The 21,409-nt window shown below is 41.8% G+C and overlaps 2 protein-coding genes across 6 annotated transcripts in view; one reads left to right on the top strand and one right to left on the bottom strand.

The window, feature by feature from the left end:
• CHID1 (chitinase domain containing 1) overlaps positions 1-1,530 on the bottom strand; it is a 109,082-nt gene extending 107,552 nt beyond the window's left edge. The window contains exon 1 of one of the 3 annotated variants that reach the window (XM_056493425.1): positions 1,251-1,530. In XM_056493425.1, coding sequence (XP_056349400.1) covers positions 1,251-1,515 — 265 coding nt within the window. In that variant the 5' untranslated portion in view covers positions 1,516-1,530. Of the gene's footprint in view, positions 1-1,095; positions 1,175-1,250 lie in introns of those variants that run through there. The other 2 variants (XM_056493424.1, XM_056493423.1) reach the window with 2 other exon arrangements.
• Positions 1,531-5,704: 4,174 nt separating this feature from the next.
• Positions 5,705-21,409, top strand: part of AP2A2 (adaptor related protein complex 2 subunit alpha 2) — a 44,129-nt gene continuing 28,424 nt past the window's right edge. Inside the window, exons 1-2 of one of the 3 annotated variants that reach the window (XM_056492093.1) lie at positions 5,705-5,912; positions 19,376-19,444. In XM_056492093.1, coding sequence (XP_056348068.1) covers positions 5,846-5,912; positions 19,376-19,444 — 136 coding nt within the window. In that variant the 5' untranslated portion in view covers positions 5,705-5,845. The remainder of the gene's footprint in view (positions 5,913-19,375; positions 19,445-21,409) is intronic. The other 2 variants (XM_056492092.1, XM_056492094.1) reach the window with 2 other exon arrangements.

Below are 21,409 nucleotides of genomic sequence, written 5' to 3'. Positions count from 1 at the left end.
AGCTGAAGAACAGAAGCTTAAAAAACCATCACCGAACTCTAATTAGACATCAAAATGTGCTCATTTCCTTAACAGCATCGTATCCATCTGTCAATTATTGTGAAGTCAACATCCACTCCTAGATTTACAGGAAGCACTGAGCCTGTGGCAAATTGGTTTCTGCTACTGACAGCCCACTATCAACTCTGGGTTGGACACTTATTTTAATAGTTTGTTCGTTAATAACATCAATGAAAATTAACTTAACAGCATCACTGTAACACAGAGGATTAATTGGTCAAACTTTAAATACTCTTTATGGAAAATATATGCATGTGTTTTGCAAGCTTTACAAAAAATAAATCATCAAAATTTTCTTCTATGAACACTCCACCATTTTTTAACACTTCTCAAATAAGCTGAACTCAGTAAATCTGTCTGAGCTTGGCACTCCTTATTTCGGTCCTCTATCACTGCAAAATGCAAACAGAATTGAAGACTGCCTCTGTCTATATCCTTGTCCAACTGATACTAAGGACAATTTAAAGCTTAAAACATCTTTTGACAAAATAATCTGACTTCCAGGCTTCTCTCTTTGCCAGGTCACACCTGCTTAACCCGAGCCTCCACATGAGGTAACATACTTTTGGTCAGCTGTTTTAAACTTATCTTCATTTTTAAAGCTAGTAAAGCTAGCACAGATTTAGGCTGCCCAAAATAAGCAAGCAAAGAAACTAAACGGATAGTACAAAACTCTGAGTTAATGTTTATAGCTTATTTATAAAGAAGAAACTAGAGTCTAGCTACATTTGCAGAAAGAGCGTACATCGCTCAGTACAGGAAGATCAGGAAGCACACTGCTGATGCGTTTTTAAATGAAAGCAATAAAAGCTCTACTGGGGAGTGAAGAGAGAGAATAAATCCATTTCTACACTGTGTAAACATTAAGCCCTCCCCTCTTGTTAAGCGCTCCACTTTGACGTTCAGAACTCCCTCCCACACCCGCCCGACTCTAGAGATAGCAAAGCTCGCCAGGAGCCCGCACGCCTCCTGCTCCGGCATCAGCGCCTCAGCGCCTCAGCGCCAGCCCCGCCGCGGCCTCCCCCGAGCTCGGACCCGGCGGGGCGGCCCCGGCCTCCCCTGGCTGCCGCGTCACCCTCACCGCGGCACGGCCGGGCCCCCGCCCCGCCGGAGCGCGGCCTCACCCCCGCCCTCCCTTTCCCCTCCCCTCCGTCCCTTCCCAGCCCCGGCGGGCCGCGGACACCACGTACCGCCCGCCGCCGCCGCGGAAGTGCGGGCGGACGCGCCCCGCCCCGCCGGCTCCGGGCAGCGGGAGGGCGCGGGCTGCGCCAACATGGCGGGGCGGCAGAGGCGGCGGCCGCGGCTCCCCGGCGCTCCGGGCCGGCCCTGCGGCGGCACATCCTGGCCGGGCTCACGGACACAGCTGCCGCCGGGCTGACCGACCAGCGGGGCTTTGGGGCTCATCAGTAGCTGAAGAAAGGAAACGCTAATAATGGTGTGGTTGTAAATTCCCATAAACAGCCTCTTGGTTGAGCCCAATTTGTAGCAAATTGATACAGCTCCAGGTCTAGCCTGCGGAAGAGGAGGTTCAGGGATGACCTTATCGCTCACTGCCCGAAAATAGGCTGTAGCCAGGCTGGGATCCGCCTCTTCTCACAGGCCACCAGCAACTCAAGAGGAAATGGCCTTAAGCTCTTTCAGGGGAGGTTCAGGTTGGACATTAAAAAGAATTCCTTCACAGAAGGCGATCAGACGCTGGGAGGGGCTGCCCAGGTGGGTGGTGGAATCACGGTCCCAGGAGGTGACTAAGAAAAACTTAGAACCGTGGTCTAGTTAACTTAGTGATGTTTGATCACAGGTTGGACTCGATGATCTCTGAGGTCTTTTCAAAACAAGTTGTTTCGTGATTCTGAGAAATAATGTAGGTAAACCAGGAGCTGGGGCAAAAATGCACACACTGACCTGAAGGCAAAATGATCGTATTGGTAAGGCTGCAGAGAGTCTGCAGGCAATACTGCCAACTCTGGGTGTGCAGAAAGGAGGGGTCAAATCTCAGATGGCTTTTAACAGGCTCTAAAATAAAAGAGTATGTTTTTAATTGAGTTTTTTATTTTCTTCTGTTTTGACTTTCTACAGTTTGTGTTTTTGTGTGCAGCATGGCTTGTGTTGCCGCTATTTTTACTGCAGCAGAATTTTGGTATAACCCTGTTACTTCACAGGCTGCTTGTAGGGACTAAATACCCTATCAAAAGACTTGGATGTGTTATATCATGATGTAGTGGCAAGGCCAGCATATCCTAGCAGTGTGCTTCCCAACAGAAACCTGCCTTCCTGTGACCTGCTTTCTGTCTTGGTTACAGTTTGGTGCAACCTCCTAGAAGCTGAACTGGAAGGTTGCCTTATTCTGCTAAACTGCCCTATTCTTTCATTCCCTCTTCTGTAAAGAAGATCTTAATGAGCATTCTTCAGAACTGAAAAGAAAAATGGAAATATTTTTCCTCCGAACAAAAGTCTTGTCAGTGAAGCAGATGCCTGGTCTTCTATGCCCAGATCCATCCCAAATTTCTGTAAATTTAGACTTCCTTGATAATGATATTATCCTACCTTTGTGTTTTCTAGTGTTGGAAGCAGCACATCTGATACTCTGGCATGGCAGAAGGCATTGTGCTCTCTGTTAAGGAATAATGAATATTAAATGTCCAGTACAGAAATATGGTTGTGTATGCATGGTGGAGCCACAAATTCTGCTTACTCCTGAGTTCTTTTTGCTCCCAGTAGTGGCTGGAATGATCATGAAGAGCAGAAGAAAACAATAACTGGTGAGACAAATGTGAGAGAAGTAACAAAGGGAAAGGAACAATTCCTTTTTTGTAGTTCCCACAACTGGATCCTCACCAGCTGAAAAGACTCAGATGAATGGTAATAGTTTTATGAAGATCAGTGCAATTATTAAAGCCTTTTTACCAAAGTGCAATGAAATCCTGAAAATAAAATTAAAGTAACTCCCATATGAAATGGGAAACATTGTTGGCAAATAAATGTGATGCCAAAAGTTTTATGTAATAGGAAAATATTTCTTGGTATTATCTCCCCTTTAATGCTGATTTTACAGTAATTATAAATACATTAAATAATTGTAACTTGTTGGGATGGATAGAACCACTTATGTTTGTTATTAGGCAGCCTGGTGTTTTATAGATATTAGGCTCAAACCAAAATATTTTACAGAATTACCAACTCAGTGTGTTTGCAAAGGGTTGGGCCTGGTGCAAGCTCTGTGCTGAGTAACAGCTGAGTTCACATTACAATGTTTCTTTCAGCCAGGATGCATCTGGAGACCATTACAGACTCTCTTTCCTCTAGCTACCTATTATTCACATAAAATTTGTACCTTGTCCCTACCAAGACATCTGAAATGCACTACTAAATTATGAGGCAGTAAGGACAGACATGCCTACGCATCTGTCCTGATTGCACAAGCCTATGTTAGGGCAAAAAGACAGGGAGCAAGGTGAGTATAGTGAAGCCTCAAAAGTCAGTCAGAGGAGGTTGACATAAAATAATCAGGGTACGTGTACTGCATACTGAGCCCCTTCAAATGAAACATTTAGCTGTATAGTTACAAAACTAGAGGCATCCACATGTTAACCACTTGGATATTTTCTCAGTTCTCAAGAAGAATTTGCATGATAAGAATCATGCTTAGCTTGGTACTGCCACAGCTGTTCTGCTGGCAGTATTTAAGCCACTGCTGAAAAGGCAGCTGGAAACCTGCATGACTTGCAGTATTGACAGGAATACAGCCAGACTGAACCTTTAGGTGTCACTGTGCTCTTAGGAGTAGAAATTAGCTCAACATTTTGGCTAGCTCAAAAAATGTTTCTTTTTTTCCTGATCACAGAAAAAGCCTCATTTGGTGGCATGGGAAGTTTTTGTCTTCAAAGACACTTGGAAATTATCATTGAGCATCTGAATCTATTTGTAAAGCTGTGAAAAAGGAGAGTGTTCTTCATGAAGGCCTACAAATAATCTGAGTTGAATAATAGGCTAATTGTGCACAACTGCCTGTAGTTGCACTTGGTCTACAAAATGGATCCAGGGACAAAGGGATAATTGCGTGACTACCACATGCTGTCATCCTGCCTTTCTCATGGACACTTGCACAACTAAAAAGCACTCATGTAACAATGTATCCTGAAAACACCCAGAATAGAGAGGTGACCTGAGGTGTACAGCCGCTGTCACACAGAGGGTATCAACTATTACATAGCTCTTTATGAGAGAAAAATGTATCACAAAATTAAAGGTACTGGAGCTTGATGAGTCTAAACAAGATGCAAGCTCTAAACAAGGAGAATTAACCATGGGAGCAAACTATCCAGGGCAACAGTGAATTGATTGTGTCAGAGCCTTTCTGGAACATAGACTGTAGCTAAAAGCTAGATATTGGGCTCAGTTCACTGGGGGTGGAAAAGAACAAACCCAGATGACATTAAATGGTTTGAAGTATGCTGAAATAGAGGTGAAATGACTGATTGATCTCCAGTAGCCCTAAGCCTCATAAGTCATTATTCTCCACTAAAGCATACTAAAGCTTACTAAATCCCTTGCATCATGACTGAAGCCCCCAGCATACTTTTGGTTAGGCAGTCTAGGCCAGTTTTGAGACCATTTGAATCTATTTTCAGCTGAAGATATTAAATGCTCTGTGCAGTCCCACATCTTTAGAATGTTTAAGACAGTTTAACCTTGAAATGTTTTCAGTCTTGGGAGTAGATGCGGTGTGGGACTGTGTCACTCTGCATGTTTACAGCCATCAGGAGGAACATGTGGGAGGAACATGTGGAACAACGTGCCCAGGGAATCAGAGAGTGGGAGTCTCTTCATGAACACAGAGCAACTGCGCCACTCACACAGCCGATGGCAGCTCCCGAGGGGGATGTGCTGAGGATGGGGCTGCACAGAGCAGCCTCCGGGCTCGTCAGTGCTCACAGGCACTATGCAGGGTACGTGCAGCTGATCCCCTGCACTGTTCAGGGGTCCCTTTCGAGGAGGAGAACCAAGGTACAGCCTCCTGCAGTCCACCCTGTGGGAAGCATGACCTTACGGACTATACAAGTGAGAATCTGTACCTTGCTCTTCCTATTTTAGAAGTAAGATTCCAGATCAATAATCTGCTCAAAGCTTAGCAATGAAGTGAAATTTTCCAGTATCTTGAGTGGCCGACCCTCTCTTCGCTCAGCAGTTACATCCTCTGAGGTGCATGTGAAGCCCGGTATTTCACCTTCAAAAATCATCAAACTTCTCGGGCATTAGGGCCACGAGGAGAGGAAGGGATTAGCCTGTTTCCGAGCAGGGAGTGTGCAGTGAATTCACCCACGGGCACAGCGACTGACGCCACTCTGCCGTCCCTCACCTCTGCCCGGGCCCGTTTGCCCTCACGGGCATTGACTGGAAATCGCGTCCCACAGCGGCACGGCCGATCCTCAGGGCCCGGCCTCCAGCCAGGCAGTCCTTTTGGGCAGCAGGGTCCCGCGGGAGATGCCCGGGAGAGACGGCACATCTCGGGGCACATCCCGGGGGACGGGCGGGGACCGCTCCCGCCGCGGCTGCGACACCGGGAGGCGCCGGGGGCCCGGCGCACCCGCGGCGCTCCCGCCTCCGCACGGCAGGTGGCGCCCGAGCAGCGCCCGCCGGGCGGCTGCGGGGGCGCGGGAGCCCCGGCGGCGCCTGCGCGCTGCGGAGGCGGCGGCGGAGCGGCCTGAAGCAGCCCGCGGGGAGAGCGGGCGGCGGCTGCGGGGGTTCGGCGTGTCGCGTCCCAGGGCGGCCGTGATCGTGCGCCACGATGCCTGCGGTGTCGAAGGGCGATGGCATGCGAGGCCTGGCGGTCTTCATCTCCGATATTCGCAACTGTGAGTGGCGCCGGGGCCGGGGCCTGGGCTGGGCCGCGCCGGCCGTCGCCATGGGCTGGTGCTCCGTGGGGCCGGGGCTTCATCCCTCAATCCCCTCCCCAGTGCTCCCCTCTTCCCCTTGATCCCCGCAGCGGGCAGCTCGGAGCGCTCCTGTCTCACGAAATGGCGACGCGCTCGGGGGGGCGGCGCGGCGGGGAGGGGGGGCAGCATAAAGCATTTGCCCGTGGGTTTGTGCGTTTTGGGTGGGTGGGTTGGGGTGTTTGCCTTCCCCCTCATCGCCCCTGTCACCCCCCTCCGCCGTCCTTGAGCGTGGCGGTGGCCGCCCCGGCGGAGGGGGTGCCGCAGGCCGGTGCCGCCGTTGTTGGCGATGCGCGGAGCGGTGCCGGGCGCGGGTGGGTGTGCGGCGGGGCAGGGAGAGGCGTCCCTGGGCTCCTTCCAGATCCCTGAGCGGCTCTCGGTCCATCACGTCACTGATGGAAAGCAGGCCTCTGTAGGCGCCGGAGAGCAGGGCCCTCAGTGCGTATGCCTAGGCTTGGTTTAAACTGGCGTTAAGATTCTGCTTTGACGGAATTCAGCGCTTGAGATCAGTATAATTAAAAACGGGATGGAGGGGTGCGAGTAAGTGCCCCCCGAGAGAAGTGGGGCGAGCGTGTCTGTGAGTGTGCAGCAGGAGAGGAGGTGTACAAATCTGCTGTTGCTTGGTGTGAGGGGGAAAGAGGTATGTGTAGGGGCACACCTCACTGCTCAGTCTTCTTCTTTTGCCCGAGAACTGCCTACGATAGTTTAATATTAATCGGAGTTAGAGATCTAAATGTATGATGTGGCAGGAATTGCCTGGGGAAGGGCTAAGGTCGCTGTGGTTGGTGTGATGAAACAGCTCTATTTTGTCCACCTATGTGTGTATCTCTGTAGATTACTTGAGGCTATTTTAAAAACAATGGAGGAATGGGAGTAAGATCTTCTCTCTAAAGATATAAACAGATTTGAAGAATTTTTTAATGCCAGTTATGTTGTTCTGACTGGGCTTGTGTTGGGATTATTTAACCACAGTGACTTGGAAAACTTCGTATTGGTGCCTCTAATACAAAAAAAACTAGCAAAGAATTATACTGGCAAAATGAGATCATTTAAATGCAGTGTTTTTAAAATCAGGTGATTTGGACTTCTAGACATGTGAACAGGGCCTTTATATGTAAAATTCAAGGTTGATAATCTTCCTTAGAGCAGAAGCTGTTTGAATGGGGTGGTTTTGCTTTTTCGAAACAGAGTTGCAGGTCCCTAGGTTGCTTTAGACTTGACTCTGGTATGTGTAGAAGATGGCTTTTAAAATGAGTAGTGCAGCAATTCAAGGTTACACAAATGCTCTTGTGCATTGCCTGGTTGGCCTTGCTATTTATTGAGCATTTTCCTGTATCCTGGTGTTCTGTGCAAGCTACATGCGTAACGTAATTCCACTTGGTGTCGTAGCAGTTAAGGCTTGCTGTTGTATCTACCCAACACAATTCACAATGTTTTTTTAATCATTGTTTTCATTGATTTAGCTAGAAGCAGTATGACTTGATTCATCAGTGTCTCACGTCTTGTAGTTAGTTAACTGTGTCCACTCTTCAGTGGAATTCACTAGAAGTAAATACAAGAGAAACATTCAGGCTCTTAGGTTTTTAACCTGTGTTCAGAGATGTGGAATAACAACATTTAAGGTTGTATAATAAATTAGGTACTTATTTCCCCACGAGGCAGTGTGGGAACAGAGCTGAAGCTGCTTTGGTCCAGATGGCACAACAAACCTCTTATGCTCTAGTTATCTGCAGGAGACACAAAGATATAACTTACTGGTGATACAAATAAAATGTTAACACTTTGACTCTTTAAACAAATAGTGGTGTATCTCAAATGTTTTGTCTCTGTCCGGACAGATGTTTGGGAGCTCAAATTACTTGTGTATCTTTCTTGTCTTCATAATGAAAAAAGTAGCAACGTCTTCTAAACAGCTGCAGAAGAGCTGGAATTCCCACTAGTAGGTGATGTATGAAGCCATGTGTGTGAATGTGTGAATGCCATTTGAGCCTTTCATTTACTGGAGCTCTGAGTGCTGCCAGATAGCCATGGGCTAGTGTACATAGACTAAGATTCACAAAAATACTTCCTGAAGTATTCACAAAAGTACTCTCGGGACACTCTGGGCTTTTCAGGTACTGCTATTGGCTAAAGCTCCCTCTTTGCCTCTTCAGTGAGGAGCTACATGTCAAGAACAAAAAGTAGCAACTGTTAAGGTGAACAGCATCTTTTGACTAAGCAAAGAGAGTGAGTGTTCTTTTTTTGAGAAGGGAGGGAAACTAGACAGCATGTGCAGCTCTTGACCTCTATTTCTAGCCTTAAAATTGGACTGAATATCTGATAGTTGCAGTGATGTGCAAAGTTCTGCTGGCATTCTTAATTTTAGTCCAAATTTTGGCTTTGTTGGATTCTTGTAGCTATTTTTAATATTGCCACAAAGACCTGGCACTTTTAGTTTGCCAATAATCTTTCCAGATTGTGTAATTGTGAGACATGCAGTGTATAAGGGGGTATTCTGAAAGATTCTGCACAGATAAGGATGCTACATTATAGATCTTGCTGAAAGTACAGTTATGTGCTGACTATGCTCAGGTAAATGCACAGCATGTGATTTCAAATAATTCAAGTACCCTAAACTTCTGGAGGGTATTTGTGTAAATTTTGACTGTCTAACTTTGGAAATGCTTGATCTCCTTACATCAAGATTTATTTTTTTGACATTTGTATGTACAATGTCTGCAGCACTTAACAGTGCAGGATTTTCTTACAGGTTGGATCTATTACTGATTTGGGACTGATGCCTGTTTTGCCTATCTTTATACCAGTCTGTTACAGGTTTCACATAAGTTTTTCTTGATAGCAGTTTTCAGTATTTACAGCTCTAGCTGATTGTGAACAAGCAGCTCGCACTTCCAGCCTGTCTTTAATGCCTAAAAGCTTGGTTATCACTTCTGTGTTGTTTAGACATATTTTTGGCGCGTGGTTTATCTATTAAACTTCTTGATTTTTGTCTTAAATACTTCTGTGTCAGATGTAATTTTTGAAGCAGATTATTTTAAAGTACATTGATTTATCTGTGATGTTTTTCATTAAAACCAGTTGGCATACTGCTTGTAGCAGCAGTTGTAAAATACTTCAAGGCTAAGAGGCTTCTTAGCACTTTGGCTTTGCTCTAGTCTCTGTGAAGCTGTCACATTGAGTGTCTTCTTTCAAAACGAAAATGTTCTTTATTCATACAAAGATCAAGTGAATTTTCAAAATAAGATAATACAAGAAAATGATTTATCCTTTAGTTCCTTATAGCTCTCCAGAATTTTGTTTCAGGGCAGCTTCTTACTGTAGGCTCTGCATTTTGCATATGGAAGTCCTAGTGCAGATGGCAGGTAAAATGTTTTTTAGAAAATAATCCTTTTAGATGTCTGTCTGTTTGTTAGTAGATGCAGAGACTTTTCCAGAGACTTGCTCATTTGGATTGTTTTGTAACATACATGAATTACTACAGTAAGTAGGTTTTTAGCTTATCTTTTGTAGACACCAGAGGAGAGACAAGAAAACAACAGGTTGAAAGCCAAACTGCAGTACTTGATTAGAATAGCCCAGTTAATTAGTGCTTGGTTGGTGTGACTGAGAAAATAGGTGTGGCTATGCTGTACAAAAGATTGTGGTGGAGTGGGGCTGAAAGCTCTGAACCCTGTGGTTTGGTGAAGTGCTATTCAAACTTAGGAGTTCAGGTCAGGAGGAGTCCTTGTCACTGCATGGATTATGTGCCTCATGAACTAGAGCCTAACAAGATCTGCATGTGTTATAAGCATAAGGACTCATGCAAGAAATATTTATTCTTAAATAGTATGTTAAGTCTTTTCTTGTGTATGTACTGCAGAGCTGCTGAAACAATTTGGCTTATGCAAGATGGTGCTTTATAAACTCTCCAGCTGTCTTAGATGACAGATACATCATCTGTTTTGATTTTTTTTGAGTACAGCTTTATGCTTATCTCACAATGAAATACTTTTAAGTCATTTGTCACTCAACCCATTCTGCTGCAGCAACAGTGCTATCTACTATTCACCCTGAAAACTAGGACAGCTTGCTTTTCTCCGTTCATTTACAGGCTGTAATGTAGAAATAGTTTCTGTTACAATAGTAAGTATATTACTGGCAACCCCCTGCTCCTCAGTAAAACTGGGAAGCCAGTTCCTCTTGGATTGATGAAATGTGTCTACATAGAGGCAAAAGGTGCTTTTGTCACAGGTTTGGAGAATGATACAGTTCCTAATTTCTCTTACTAGGTAACTGTCTTACCTTTTCAGTTTTGCCTGTGCAGAAGTTGGACTGAAGGAAGAAGGATTCCTTAGTTTGTTCTCCAATGTTTCTTTGTGGGTTTTCTTCCAAGTTACTGTTTCTTTTTCCTCTTTTTCCTTAAATAAAATACAGCTAATGTAATAAACAAAGGCCTGTCTCTTCTCATAGAACTTAATGCATTAAATTGTCATTGTACTGGACAAGGGATGGTGTCCCGAAGCTGAACCTTCTAAAATGTATCTTTTCTTCACTGCACTGGGACTTGCATCAGGTTACAGATCAGCAAGTAGGAATTGAAAAAAGCTGGTTCATTAAATTAATCATATGATGATCACCTGTTTGAATGGATAGTAAGTTATGAAGTACATTGCAGGTGTAGGTGGGAGGGGCATGTACATGGATTAAATGACTACATAGGTATGTATAGAGTTATTTGTTCTCTGTAAGAATTGCCACCCAGTGAAGCAAACTTCACATAGAGTGAGTTGAACACATACAGCTTGGTTTAGTTACCTGTAAGTAATTATTATATGTCAGTAATAAGCTTTCACTGTGTAGGCTAAAGCTACTGCATTGCTCCTCTGAGGTGTGGGTTCTTGTTTGCATTGTGTGTAGTGTTAAAGTAGGACTTGAAACACTTCTCTAGACAGAGACTTTTTTTACATGTACCTTTTTGAAGAAATTGGAAGGCAAAACATCTTGGTTTGCTCTCCTGTTGCTTTTGCAAGGCTGTGGCAGTGCATCTAATATGGTCGGTTTCTGGCCTGAAAAAACAGCCCTAAGAACGTGCTATAATAAGCACTAGGTCTTGCATCACTTGCTACTATTTGCAGGAGAGTGCTTTAAGGAAAACACAATTAGCATGAGATTAGTCTGAGGAGGATCTCTAAAACAAAACTGCTGTTCTTCCCATTGCTTCTCTGTCTTGGCTTGCTCCTGGTCATTTCAAAGAGCTCTGAGGGGCTGGGATTTTTTTTTTTTTTTGGTTGCTTTTTTGTTTGGGTTTGTTTTTGGTTTTTTTTAATGCTTGTTTAATTTGTGCATGTTTGGCTTAGGGGAGTGTAATGGAGGAGAGATAGTAGAGCTAGAATCTTTCATGTGACATCCAGCCTCTCCCTTAGATACCCTGGACTGCTTAATTTGAAATCATTTGGATAAAGACTGCCCATCAGGACTGATTAGAGGAAATTAAGGACTATTGCAGAGACTGTTACATCTCTACATTAATTAATGAGCTCAAAAGGATTTTAAGGTCCCTGAAACAGTAGTTTAGAAGTGATAGCTAAACTAGGATAGGCCTCAAACTGTTCTTCTATTTGAACATGAACTAAGGTAGAAGAGAGTCCACAGTGACTTGTAGTAAATCAGTGCAAATAGTGCCTTATCTTGTTGAAGGGAGTGTAGCTCTACAGTGTGAAAAGAATGGGCAAGGAAATGACTGCTTGGATGCTGCTCAGTCAAGGAAGGAGGAAGAGCTGCTTTATGTACAAGCCTAACCCTGCACTTACTGTTTGCATATTTTCTTGGCTTTAAGCTTCTCTTCTGATAGGAGTCAATGTCATTTTGCCACCAAACTGCCAGATAGATGTTCTGTATGTCACAAAGTCACTTGGATATGAACTTCCAGTATACTTTCACTTATTTTGGGGAAAGATCTGGTCTTAAGCTAGATGCCATTACTTGGTTTCTTCTCAAATTTTCTCTTAACTTGTGGTGCTTAGTTAGAAAAAAACAGCCATGGTAAGCATCTAAAATCATTAAACTTGTATTAAATTATTGCAATTTATTACATCTCTATGGGAAAGCTGCTTTTGTGCTCTTCTCTTATGAGGACAAGGAGACAAAGAGTTAATGGATTAGTGGATTACAGTAAAGCCTGTGACTCCCTGCTGTTTCCTGATAAGTGTTGTCACAGGATCAAATCTCTAGTGGCATAGTAGAGGAAGGAGTCAATTCTCTGGATAGTAGTTTCCTTACTGTGCAGAATATTAGAAAATATACCCTACAATATTCTAAAATAGCAGTAGGTCACTGCTCTCTGTCTTTAGATATCTAATCACAGCAGGATGTCCCAAGACACAACAATCCTAAACTGCCTTTGTGCCATTCATGGTCTTCAACATGACAGACAGGCACTTCTTTCTTCTGATCAAACAGATGTTGTGGAAGGACAGCATGCACTCCTGTTTTTGTTCATAACAGGATGTTATCACGTTAGTAAACAAAAAGCTTCTTGTTCTGCAGCCTTGAACAACAGGTTGATTTGTGAACAAACATACTGACATTTTGTAAAGGTGTTCAGTATTTTATTGTAGTCTCTTTGGATTAGTTGTGCAGTGAGTTTATGAAAAATAACACCAACAAGCTCCTTCAAACATAGTCCAGGAGCTGAAGCTTGCACCTCTTGTAGCACCCTAGACAGTTTAACCAAATTAAGGAATTTGTGTAGCTGGACTGATAATGTGAGGATGGGCAAACAGACCACTCTAATGTATTGCTATGCAACCTGTCTGCCTTTCTTTTGCCCCCTTCCCTGCAGTGCTGAAGAGCCAGCTGAGAGATTAGGGAGAGCTGGAGTATGGATTTGGTGTTTTACTTCATGAAGATCATGATCTGCATAGCAAATGGCTAATCTATCCTCTAGAGTTGTAACATGAGTATCTGTCCTGCTGGCAGGTAAAAGCAGTGGTTTAATTTACTGATATGAACAAATATTATAAGTACTATGAAAGCTCTTTCACAAATGTAAGAGTGGAGGCACTGAGCACTTTTATATGCATATTTTCCTCTGTCTCTATCATTTTTACAGTAAAGACACTAGTATTTGTTTTGATTTTCTCTGTCTTTCAACCAGTTTTCCTCTGTTCCCTGACAGCAGAGTTCAAGAATTCAGTGTAGTCTTTGCATCATGCATGCAGGCTGCTTTAGCCATGGAAAACACAAGTGGTAATTTGATTGCTTTATGCCAAATAAAGGTGTTTAGACAGTGAATGGGTGAACTTGCTTTATAGCTGGTCATGTCTTCTGCTGGCACCATCACTTGGGGTAAAGCTGCCATGACTTAGCCTTTGGATAAATCCATCTTGGTTTTGGCTGTTTGGCTCCAAAACTTACCTGCAGCAATACAAGGTAATAGCAGCAATGTGTATGCCAGGATGAGAGCAGTGTTTAGGAGCTGTCTGTAGCTGTCTCTTAAGAAGCATAGCCTTGAATCAAACTGACTCTCAAACTATCAGTGTTTTGCTGAAGAGAAGCTGAGCAGCAGTTTGTCTCCCCCACCAAAGTGGCCAATCAGCTTGGATGCCTCTAATGTAGAGGCTAAGGAAAACATAACCAGAAACATGTTTGGAAAGCAATGACTTGCAGCTCTCAGGGAAGATGTCTAAGATCACCTTTAAAATTGAGAATTTATCTTTTGTGTAAGAACTGTGTTTTTCCCAAGTAAGTGTTCCTGTCCGTTAAGGAATTCAGAGAAGTTCTTGCTCTTCACCTTGGTAGTATTTGTATTCTATCTCCTAAACAGAAAAATAGGTTTGTCCTCTCTCTTCAAGGCCTGTTTGATAATTGAATGTGAACAGAATTCATGTTATATTAGACCTATGATAGTGCCACAAAAAGTCACTTGCACTATTACCGGCCTTAAAGAGGCATGACAGAATTGTGGCAGACTTTTTCCTTGTGCTAGCAGAGCCTCCTACTCTCTGCTTTATAGTTCATGCCAGCAGTGGTGCATCTGTAGTTGTAAATTGTCAGATGGCCATAGGGCAGGTAAGGCTAAGAGGTAACACAGTGTAGTAGTTCTCACCTATACATAAATTCAAACAAAACAAATTATTGTCTGGGCTCAGTTACACTGACTGCTGGCCTTATGCAGATTGAAGCCTGATGAGTACTGGAAACATCTAAACTTTTGTGAAGTGATTTATTTATTTGTTGCTTTAAATGTTTTCAGTGTGCCTGTGTCTCAAAGCCTTGCCTGCAGGAATCTACTCTGCTCAATATTTGTATAGCTGCTGATAGAAAAAACGCTTCTCTTTTCCTTTGACAAGTAAATGTGTAGGCTTGGTCAGATATATATCAAGTGGTTTGTATGAAAATTAAGAACTAATAGCAGTTCTAGTTAGCACAGATGGGCTGTGTGTCTCAAACTTGCCTTAAACAGTCTGCAGTTAGTATAGCAACAAGTTAATCCTGATGGAGCAGGTCACTGTCTGAGCCAAAGCAGCCCACTAATTCTAACCTTGAAGCACTTACTTAACCTTGCAACCCTGCTGCCAGGTTACTATTGAGATATGTCAGGTGTTCTTTGCAAATGAAGGGACTCAGCAAACCCCCTTCCTATAACCTCTGTTTTCTTGTTCTTTAGGTTGTGATGCAGAGCTTCAGAGAAATAGAGGTGTATTTCTGCAGTACTGAAGTACTGACAGTAGCCTGGGTTACTGGGAAATACAAGAATAGGAGTTGGTTCTTTGATGAGCTGCGTGACTTACGATCTTCCCTACTCTGTCTTTGTTAAGCAAGATGGTAATTAAAGATAATACTGCTCTGCAGACTAAATTTACCTTGTTTAATGAAGGAAGTAGGCAGCATGATGGAGTCTGAAGGCTGACAAACTGCCAAATATGAAGTAATCACCCATAAGCACCTTGGACTGTGTTATGGCTGGGTACCTGTGTGTTCAGCACTCATCTTGGAGAAGATGAGCAGCAGTCGTTATACTAGGGCTGAAGGCTACAAACGCTACATGTCTACAGCAAAACTGCAACCCAGAGCTTACTGACTTGTAGTCACCTCTTTTAATACCTTGTTACAGATATTTAATTATAGTCTGTTAAAATGGTAAAAGTCTGAATAAGTGAAAGTAAGAAGGATATGGCCTGAACTCATATGGAACATAATCTTCTTGTGCTCTGGCTTAATTACTGTACTACCCAGCAGTCTGTATACATGACATGACCTTTACTGAAGCCTCTCCAAGCTGAATGGTGTGATTACAGAACATTTTGTTGATACACAGCTCGGATAGTTTAATGAGTCTGGGAGCTGGGTAACAGCCTGAAAGTGTGGCAGAGCAGTTGCCTTTGTTAGCTCTGAAACATAAGACTCTATTCCTACAGCATAGCACTCCTTCAGCTATCATCATCTTCCTTTTTACTGTCCTTAGTGATGGTAAAAATAAAATATGTATATAGAAATTATTCAGTGAGTGTTGGCAAGTCAAAGTAATGTGATGAAGACTTCTCAGTTAATCCAACACATTTTAACAGTGCCCTTCCACACTTAGTGGGACAGAAGATCTAGCTAAAAATCGGTCCATGGTTTATGATACTTCTTTTCTTTTGTCCTTTGCAATGGAAGCTGCCTTCCACTGTGAGATTTTGTTTTTTATTTTCATCCTGTAATATAAGCAGTTGGTAATGTTTAAATAAAGTTAGCATATGGTATAACTGCTGGATTTAAAGAAATTTGGAGTTAGATGCTTCAGCCTGGTTTTAACTTTTGGGTTGTCCTAAGCATTGTGTGAATTCCCTCAGTGACATTTAACACTTGATGTGCAGGTGCTGTTCTTTAAAGTACAATTGCAGGCTTGCATTGACTGTAATTAGTAATAACTAATATAATTAGTAATAATAATATATAATAATATAATAATTATATTAGTAATAACTAATAAAATAGTAACTTAATTGTTCAATGTGATCTTCAATATATGGAGTTAAACTTTTTTTCACCTGCTAATTGCTATGCTGTTTATGTTTGGCCACAGTCTGGATGACATCATACTGCCTTCAAAACAGAACAGTCTGAAGTAATTATTCAAAAAAAGCTTTTGTTCATGTGCTAAGCAAGCTTTAAAATTTGAGATAATAAACCTTCAGATGTGACTCTGGGTGTTCCTGTCATCTCACTGCTACAGCTGTGTGCATGGGGGTGGGATTACCATGTTTATGTTGCTGAGCCTGCAGACTATTTCTACCAAAGGTGCTGACTTCACAAATTCCTGAAGTATTTTAGTCAGGCTTTGCTTAATGCTCTGTTGCTTACTTAGGACACAAAGAACCCAAATTCTAGCAGTAACTGGTAATCTGTGAGTGTAGCAGGTAAATAATGCTGCTTGAAAGGTTTGCCAGGAGTTTTGGTGGTTTTTAAAAAAGTAAAAGATGGTCTTGATTTCATCTTGGGATAAGAAAAGTTGGATGATATGTATTACTGTTTCCCTTTCCTCATCCTATTTTTAACATTTTAAATTGCAATTATTACCACACTTGCTGAGGTTAGAGAAACAATTGCTGATAATTCAGAGTAAATATTGCAATATACTTTCCTTACAAACTTAGGTTAAAGATACAGAGCAAAGACCTACTTTCTAAATTTAAAAACTAAATATCCTACTCAGGCTAGCAATGTCCCAGACTGAGGTCTATATTCTCTGCCCTGTTAATGTAAATGAAGAACAAAATCTCCAGACTGTGGATATGTCTTAATGAGATGTGCTCTTTAGAGAAAATATACTAATAGCTTTAGGAGATTAAATTTTTCATCTGAAGCAGATGTATGGCTGAAAATAAGGGTGGTGTTTTCAAGTCTATAAAAAGAAGTAGCTCACAAAATTGGAGTGTTGTTTATTTACCCAAACATTTGCACCTTTTGGGATATGTTACTGTGGCCTCTGTTCTCAGAAGGTGGACCCCTGAGCAAACTACTTGCTTCAGTCTAGTAATGAACTCCTAATGCTGGCAAGTGGCCTAGAAGCAAACACTTGAGTATCTCTGCTGTGTGCACAGGACAAATAATCCAATTAAGACAAATCTAAAATCTATAAAGGAAGATTGTACAACTTGCTGCACATTTACACAATAAATAGTGTTAGTACTTTAAAACCAGCTCTCTTTAGGTTGACAAGTTAAATTAGAACAAAACTCATTATGTGTTGCATGATATATTAGTGAAAACTGGTTAAACTTTGTGATTCCAACAGATGCATCTTTATAAACTGTGGGAACTATCCTGTGTCCTCTAGCTTTGTCATTCTAGAAATTAATTGGAATTTCTAGGTCAAATTAAAACTGTGGACATTATCTTCTGCTTTATCTGGAAATCAAAGTGCATGCAGATAGCAACTACAATTTGTTTCAGAACAGGTATTGTAAATTATTGAGCTCTGAAGTTGTGGGCTGTCTTTTGCCCTGTGGAGTGCCTGCACACCTGCACTTAAGGCTTTTGAGCAGTGGACCTTACAAAAAGCTGTTGCAGAACAGAAAAATTCAATTTTAAGCTAATATGTGGGGCCTGTAGGTATTTTGTTAAAAGAACTGAAGTAGTTGCTTCTATTTTGGGCCTAACATTTTCTGTTTGTACAGTGTGCTGTGGCTGCCCTATGTCCATTCTCTTGTGGCAATTGTTAGAGGCAGATTAATACAAACCTGTTCTCTGCATCTTATGCAAGAGTTGGTTTCAGAAAAATAATCTTCAGTTTATTTTCTTTGAGTCTAAGTCAAGAAATTACAAAATCTAGATTCATTTGTACTTGGCAAGGGATTCCTTTATACTTTGCTGTTAAACTATCCTAAGGCACTTGTTTCCTTGAGTTACTTAGTCACCCTTTGTGGGGCCTGTTGTAAGATCCCCAAAGGAATAGTAAAGGGAGGATTAACAGTCATAGGGTGACGCAGGCTTTTGGGCATGCAAATGTAGTGGAATATTTAAATACTGTGAGATGTTTCTATTGAAGAAAAGGGTGAGATTGGAGGTTCTTTGGAATGCTGGTCATGATCTGCTCTTCAAGCCTTGTCACATCCCCTACTTGCACATTCATGGCTGTAGCTGTGATCCCAGTGGTGTAGGGAAATGCGTGGTGTGAATGCAGGGCATGTGATCCCCACAATGCATAAGGATGGACCATTTTGAACCAGGGCTAGGAGACTTTTATTCATAACTTTGTAGCAAATATATGTGATGAGGAGGGAAAGAAGCTGTCATTTTCTGCTGCTAGTTGATGTTTGGAACACTTGAAACTGCTTGAAACTTTTGGAAAATGGACAATAGTTTTAGGCTTATTGAAAGTTTGAGTAGGTACAGGTCTGAATTAACAACAGAACTAAATGGCCAGTTCTGCATTGCTGAAATGTACTTCACTTGCTTCCCTCAAATGACAGGCAGCTGATCACAATGCCTGAGCTGGCTATTTTACTTTTCTGTGCTCCTACTCGTGTAGGAGACAGTGGACCCAGATGTCTGTAGAATCTCAGTCACCAAAAACCAAATTGCTAAAGAGTAATAAGCTGTTTTGGTTTGGACATTGCAAATGTTACTTGATTAAGTTTGCATTATCAGAATTTAAACTTCAGCTGTTTCTCTATGTAACTTGAATTGGTACTAGAAATCTCAATACCTATTCTTGGAATCAAAAGTTGATATGAAGTGCTGATTGTGCTGAGAAGCATAAGATTGTCAAGTCATCTAATAAAGTGTGAATTTTAAATATTTTTGGTTTTCAAATTACTTTCATGAGGTACATTGAAAGTCTGAACTTGTATCCTAACTGTGAGGTCTTGAGTCTGGACTCTTTGTGAGTTTACTGCATTTCCTCTTCAGTCACTTAAGAATGTTTTTAAAGCTGTTGAACTGAATGACTGTTCAACAGATAAACAATAAATTTACTTTTCCTTAAGGTGAGGAATAACATGAGCTGTTTGTTTATAAGATTGTGCTTAGGACACTCGCTCCTTCAAAGCGCTATCAACTTAGTAATCACGTAGGAAGTAAAATTCACTTTTCTCTGGGCAGTATCAGGAACAGAAAAACTGGAGCATTTGTGAAAGTTAGTAGCAGTGGCATCTCAGGTTATATGCAAGTGACACTGTCTAAAGTGTGCAAAGCTTCTTGAAACAGGGAGATCCTTAGAGCTTCTCAAATTCCTGTATAAAGTGATGATTAAGTTACCTCTGTTTGCCTTTAGTTCCAGTGGTGGAAATGGAGAGTAATAACTCCTCCTGATGTTTGTATGTTCACAAATGTATGTTTCTGTTTGGGTCTAAAGATGTTTCAGATGGCAGAGGGATGTCCAAAGCAGTCCGTCCTGATATGTGTTCTTTTCATTTCAGGCAAAAGTAAAGAGGCGGAGATAAAGAGGATAAATAAAGAACTAGCAAACATTCGGTCAAAATTTAAAGGTAGGTGACTTGATCATACTGTACTATATATATTTCTATATGGCATTCTTTTATGGGGTTTTGTTTTTACATGCTTGGACATCTTTTGTCAACTGCTGACTCAAGCAAAATGCTAGAGCAGTCTGTTAGAATAACTGTTGAAAATGTTCTCTTAATGGTATAACCTTCTGACAGTCCTGTGATTTTTGGCCATAACAGAAACAAACTTCCTCCACTATCAAAAATTGGGCTACTGGTCATAAACTGTTTCTAATACTTGGCCTCCTAACCATGTGACTACTCAACCTGTTTGCTTCCAGAAGGCTGTGAATAGTTTGAAGGAGCATGGGTGGATATGATTATTTCCAGTAAAACAGCATCTGTTAAAACTGTTCTTCCTTTCCCCCTCTTCAGCCCTGAGCCCTTTATGGAAGTAATGGGTTAGGCTGTCTTCTAGCAGAATTAATGTTAAAATGTGTAGTTGCTGGAGCTATGCATCTTGGTCACAAGCAGCAGCAGTACAAATTATTCATATGAAACAAAGGATTTGCAGTAACTAATTCCAAGAGCAGCAATTAACTTTTAAACAACACAAGGTAAAACTCATGCTGTTGGCTGTATTCAAGTTGTGTATGTGATTTCAAAGTTTAAAGATTCTAAGGGGTAGTTGGGATGTTTTTAAATGGAGTTACAACAGTAGTGGCTGTGGCAAGTTCTGTTTAAATAGTTATGGGGCAGTGTGTGTAGTTAAATAAGGCATTGCAATGTAGAGATCATATATGTGCCTTCAGCATCTGCTGGATTTGTAGTAAATTCATTTACCTTAGTTGGCTATCCTAGCTTAGATTAGCATATCGGTTAGGAATACTCAATGCATTAATTAATAACTCTCCTGAACTTTATCTGTTCTGTGGCTACATTTTAAGTTGTATGTCTCTTAAAGGCATATGAAGACCTTTAGAAACCTGAGTGTCATCAACAGCTTAGAAGGGGAAAGTTAACCACAGTGCAAGACACTCAAGAAATTCTTTGAAATTAGAAGCCATCACATACCTCTGTGTTTACATTTTTCTCTAAGAAAAATAGGTAAAAGTACATGAACAGTTAATTTTTCTCTGCTTGCTTGTGAAGCAGGAGAGAAATTGTCATAGGAATCTCTGGCTATGTAGAACCATAAATCAGGCAGTGATCAGAGAATAGAGGTGCGTTCAGCAAAGTAGTGTCAGAACTTTAGCTTGCATACCTTGTGTAGCATCCTTTTAAGCAATATTTAAATAGTTTTGGATAAAGGTCACTATATGCTCATTCAGTAGCATAAGTGGAAGATGGCTAAACCTTCTTGTTAGCTGATCTTCATTGTGATTTATTAGTAAATCTGTATAGATTTTGGGTGGAAAATTTTAATTACCAGAAGACAAAAACTTGATGAAGCCTGAACAAAGACATGAATGTCATAGTTTGGAAAAAGTTGTGTTTAGACAACTTGTTCTGTAACTGCTTGAGGCCTTGAGAGTGTGAGGAGCTGATAGCTATGTTATCTTTCTGCTGCAGTATTCCCACATGGGACTTCATGCTGGGTGGTTCTTCCTTGCAGAAGGGCTATATAAAAATTAAGAGACCTTCATATGCATTTTATTCTTGGTTTAAGTGGAGATTATTCAGTTTAGCCTAGCTTCTTTTTGTGTTGCTCTGACCTTAAAATGTTTTTAAATGGTTTGGATTAAGACAGATGTGTTATTGTGAACTTAAGATGAAGTCCCTGGTAAATAACTGTAGTGAATACTGGTGCCCTGAGTTACTGGCCCTACCTGGCCAAAGATGCAGCTTTTGGACTGGTTGTATGGCTGTAATCAGGAAAAGGTCCAAGAAACAAGACCTCTTGACAGAGAAGTACTCGTTTGACACTAGTGTAGGAGTCTGGTCTACCTCTGGGCCTTTGTATTCTTTAGCACACACTGCTGCAGTATCTGGACGCCCCTCCCATGT

Source organism: Oenanthe melanoleuca, chromosome 5, assembly GCF_029582105.1.
Source record: "Oenanthe melanoleuca isolate GR-GAL-2019-014 chromosome 5, OMel1.0, whole genome shotgun sequence".
In the NCBI taxonomy this organism is placed as follows: Eukaryota; Metazoa; Chordata; class Aves; order Passeriformes; family Muscicapidae; genus Oenanthe; species Oenanthe melanoleuca.
This window is presented reverse-complemented; position numbering and strand designations above follow the sequence as displayed.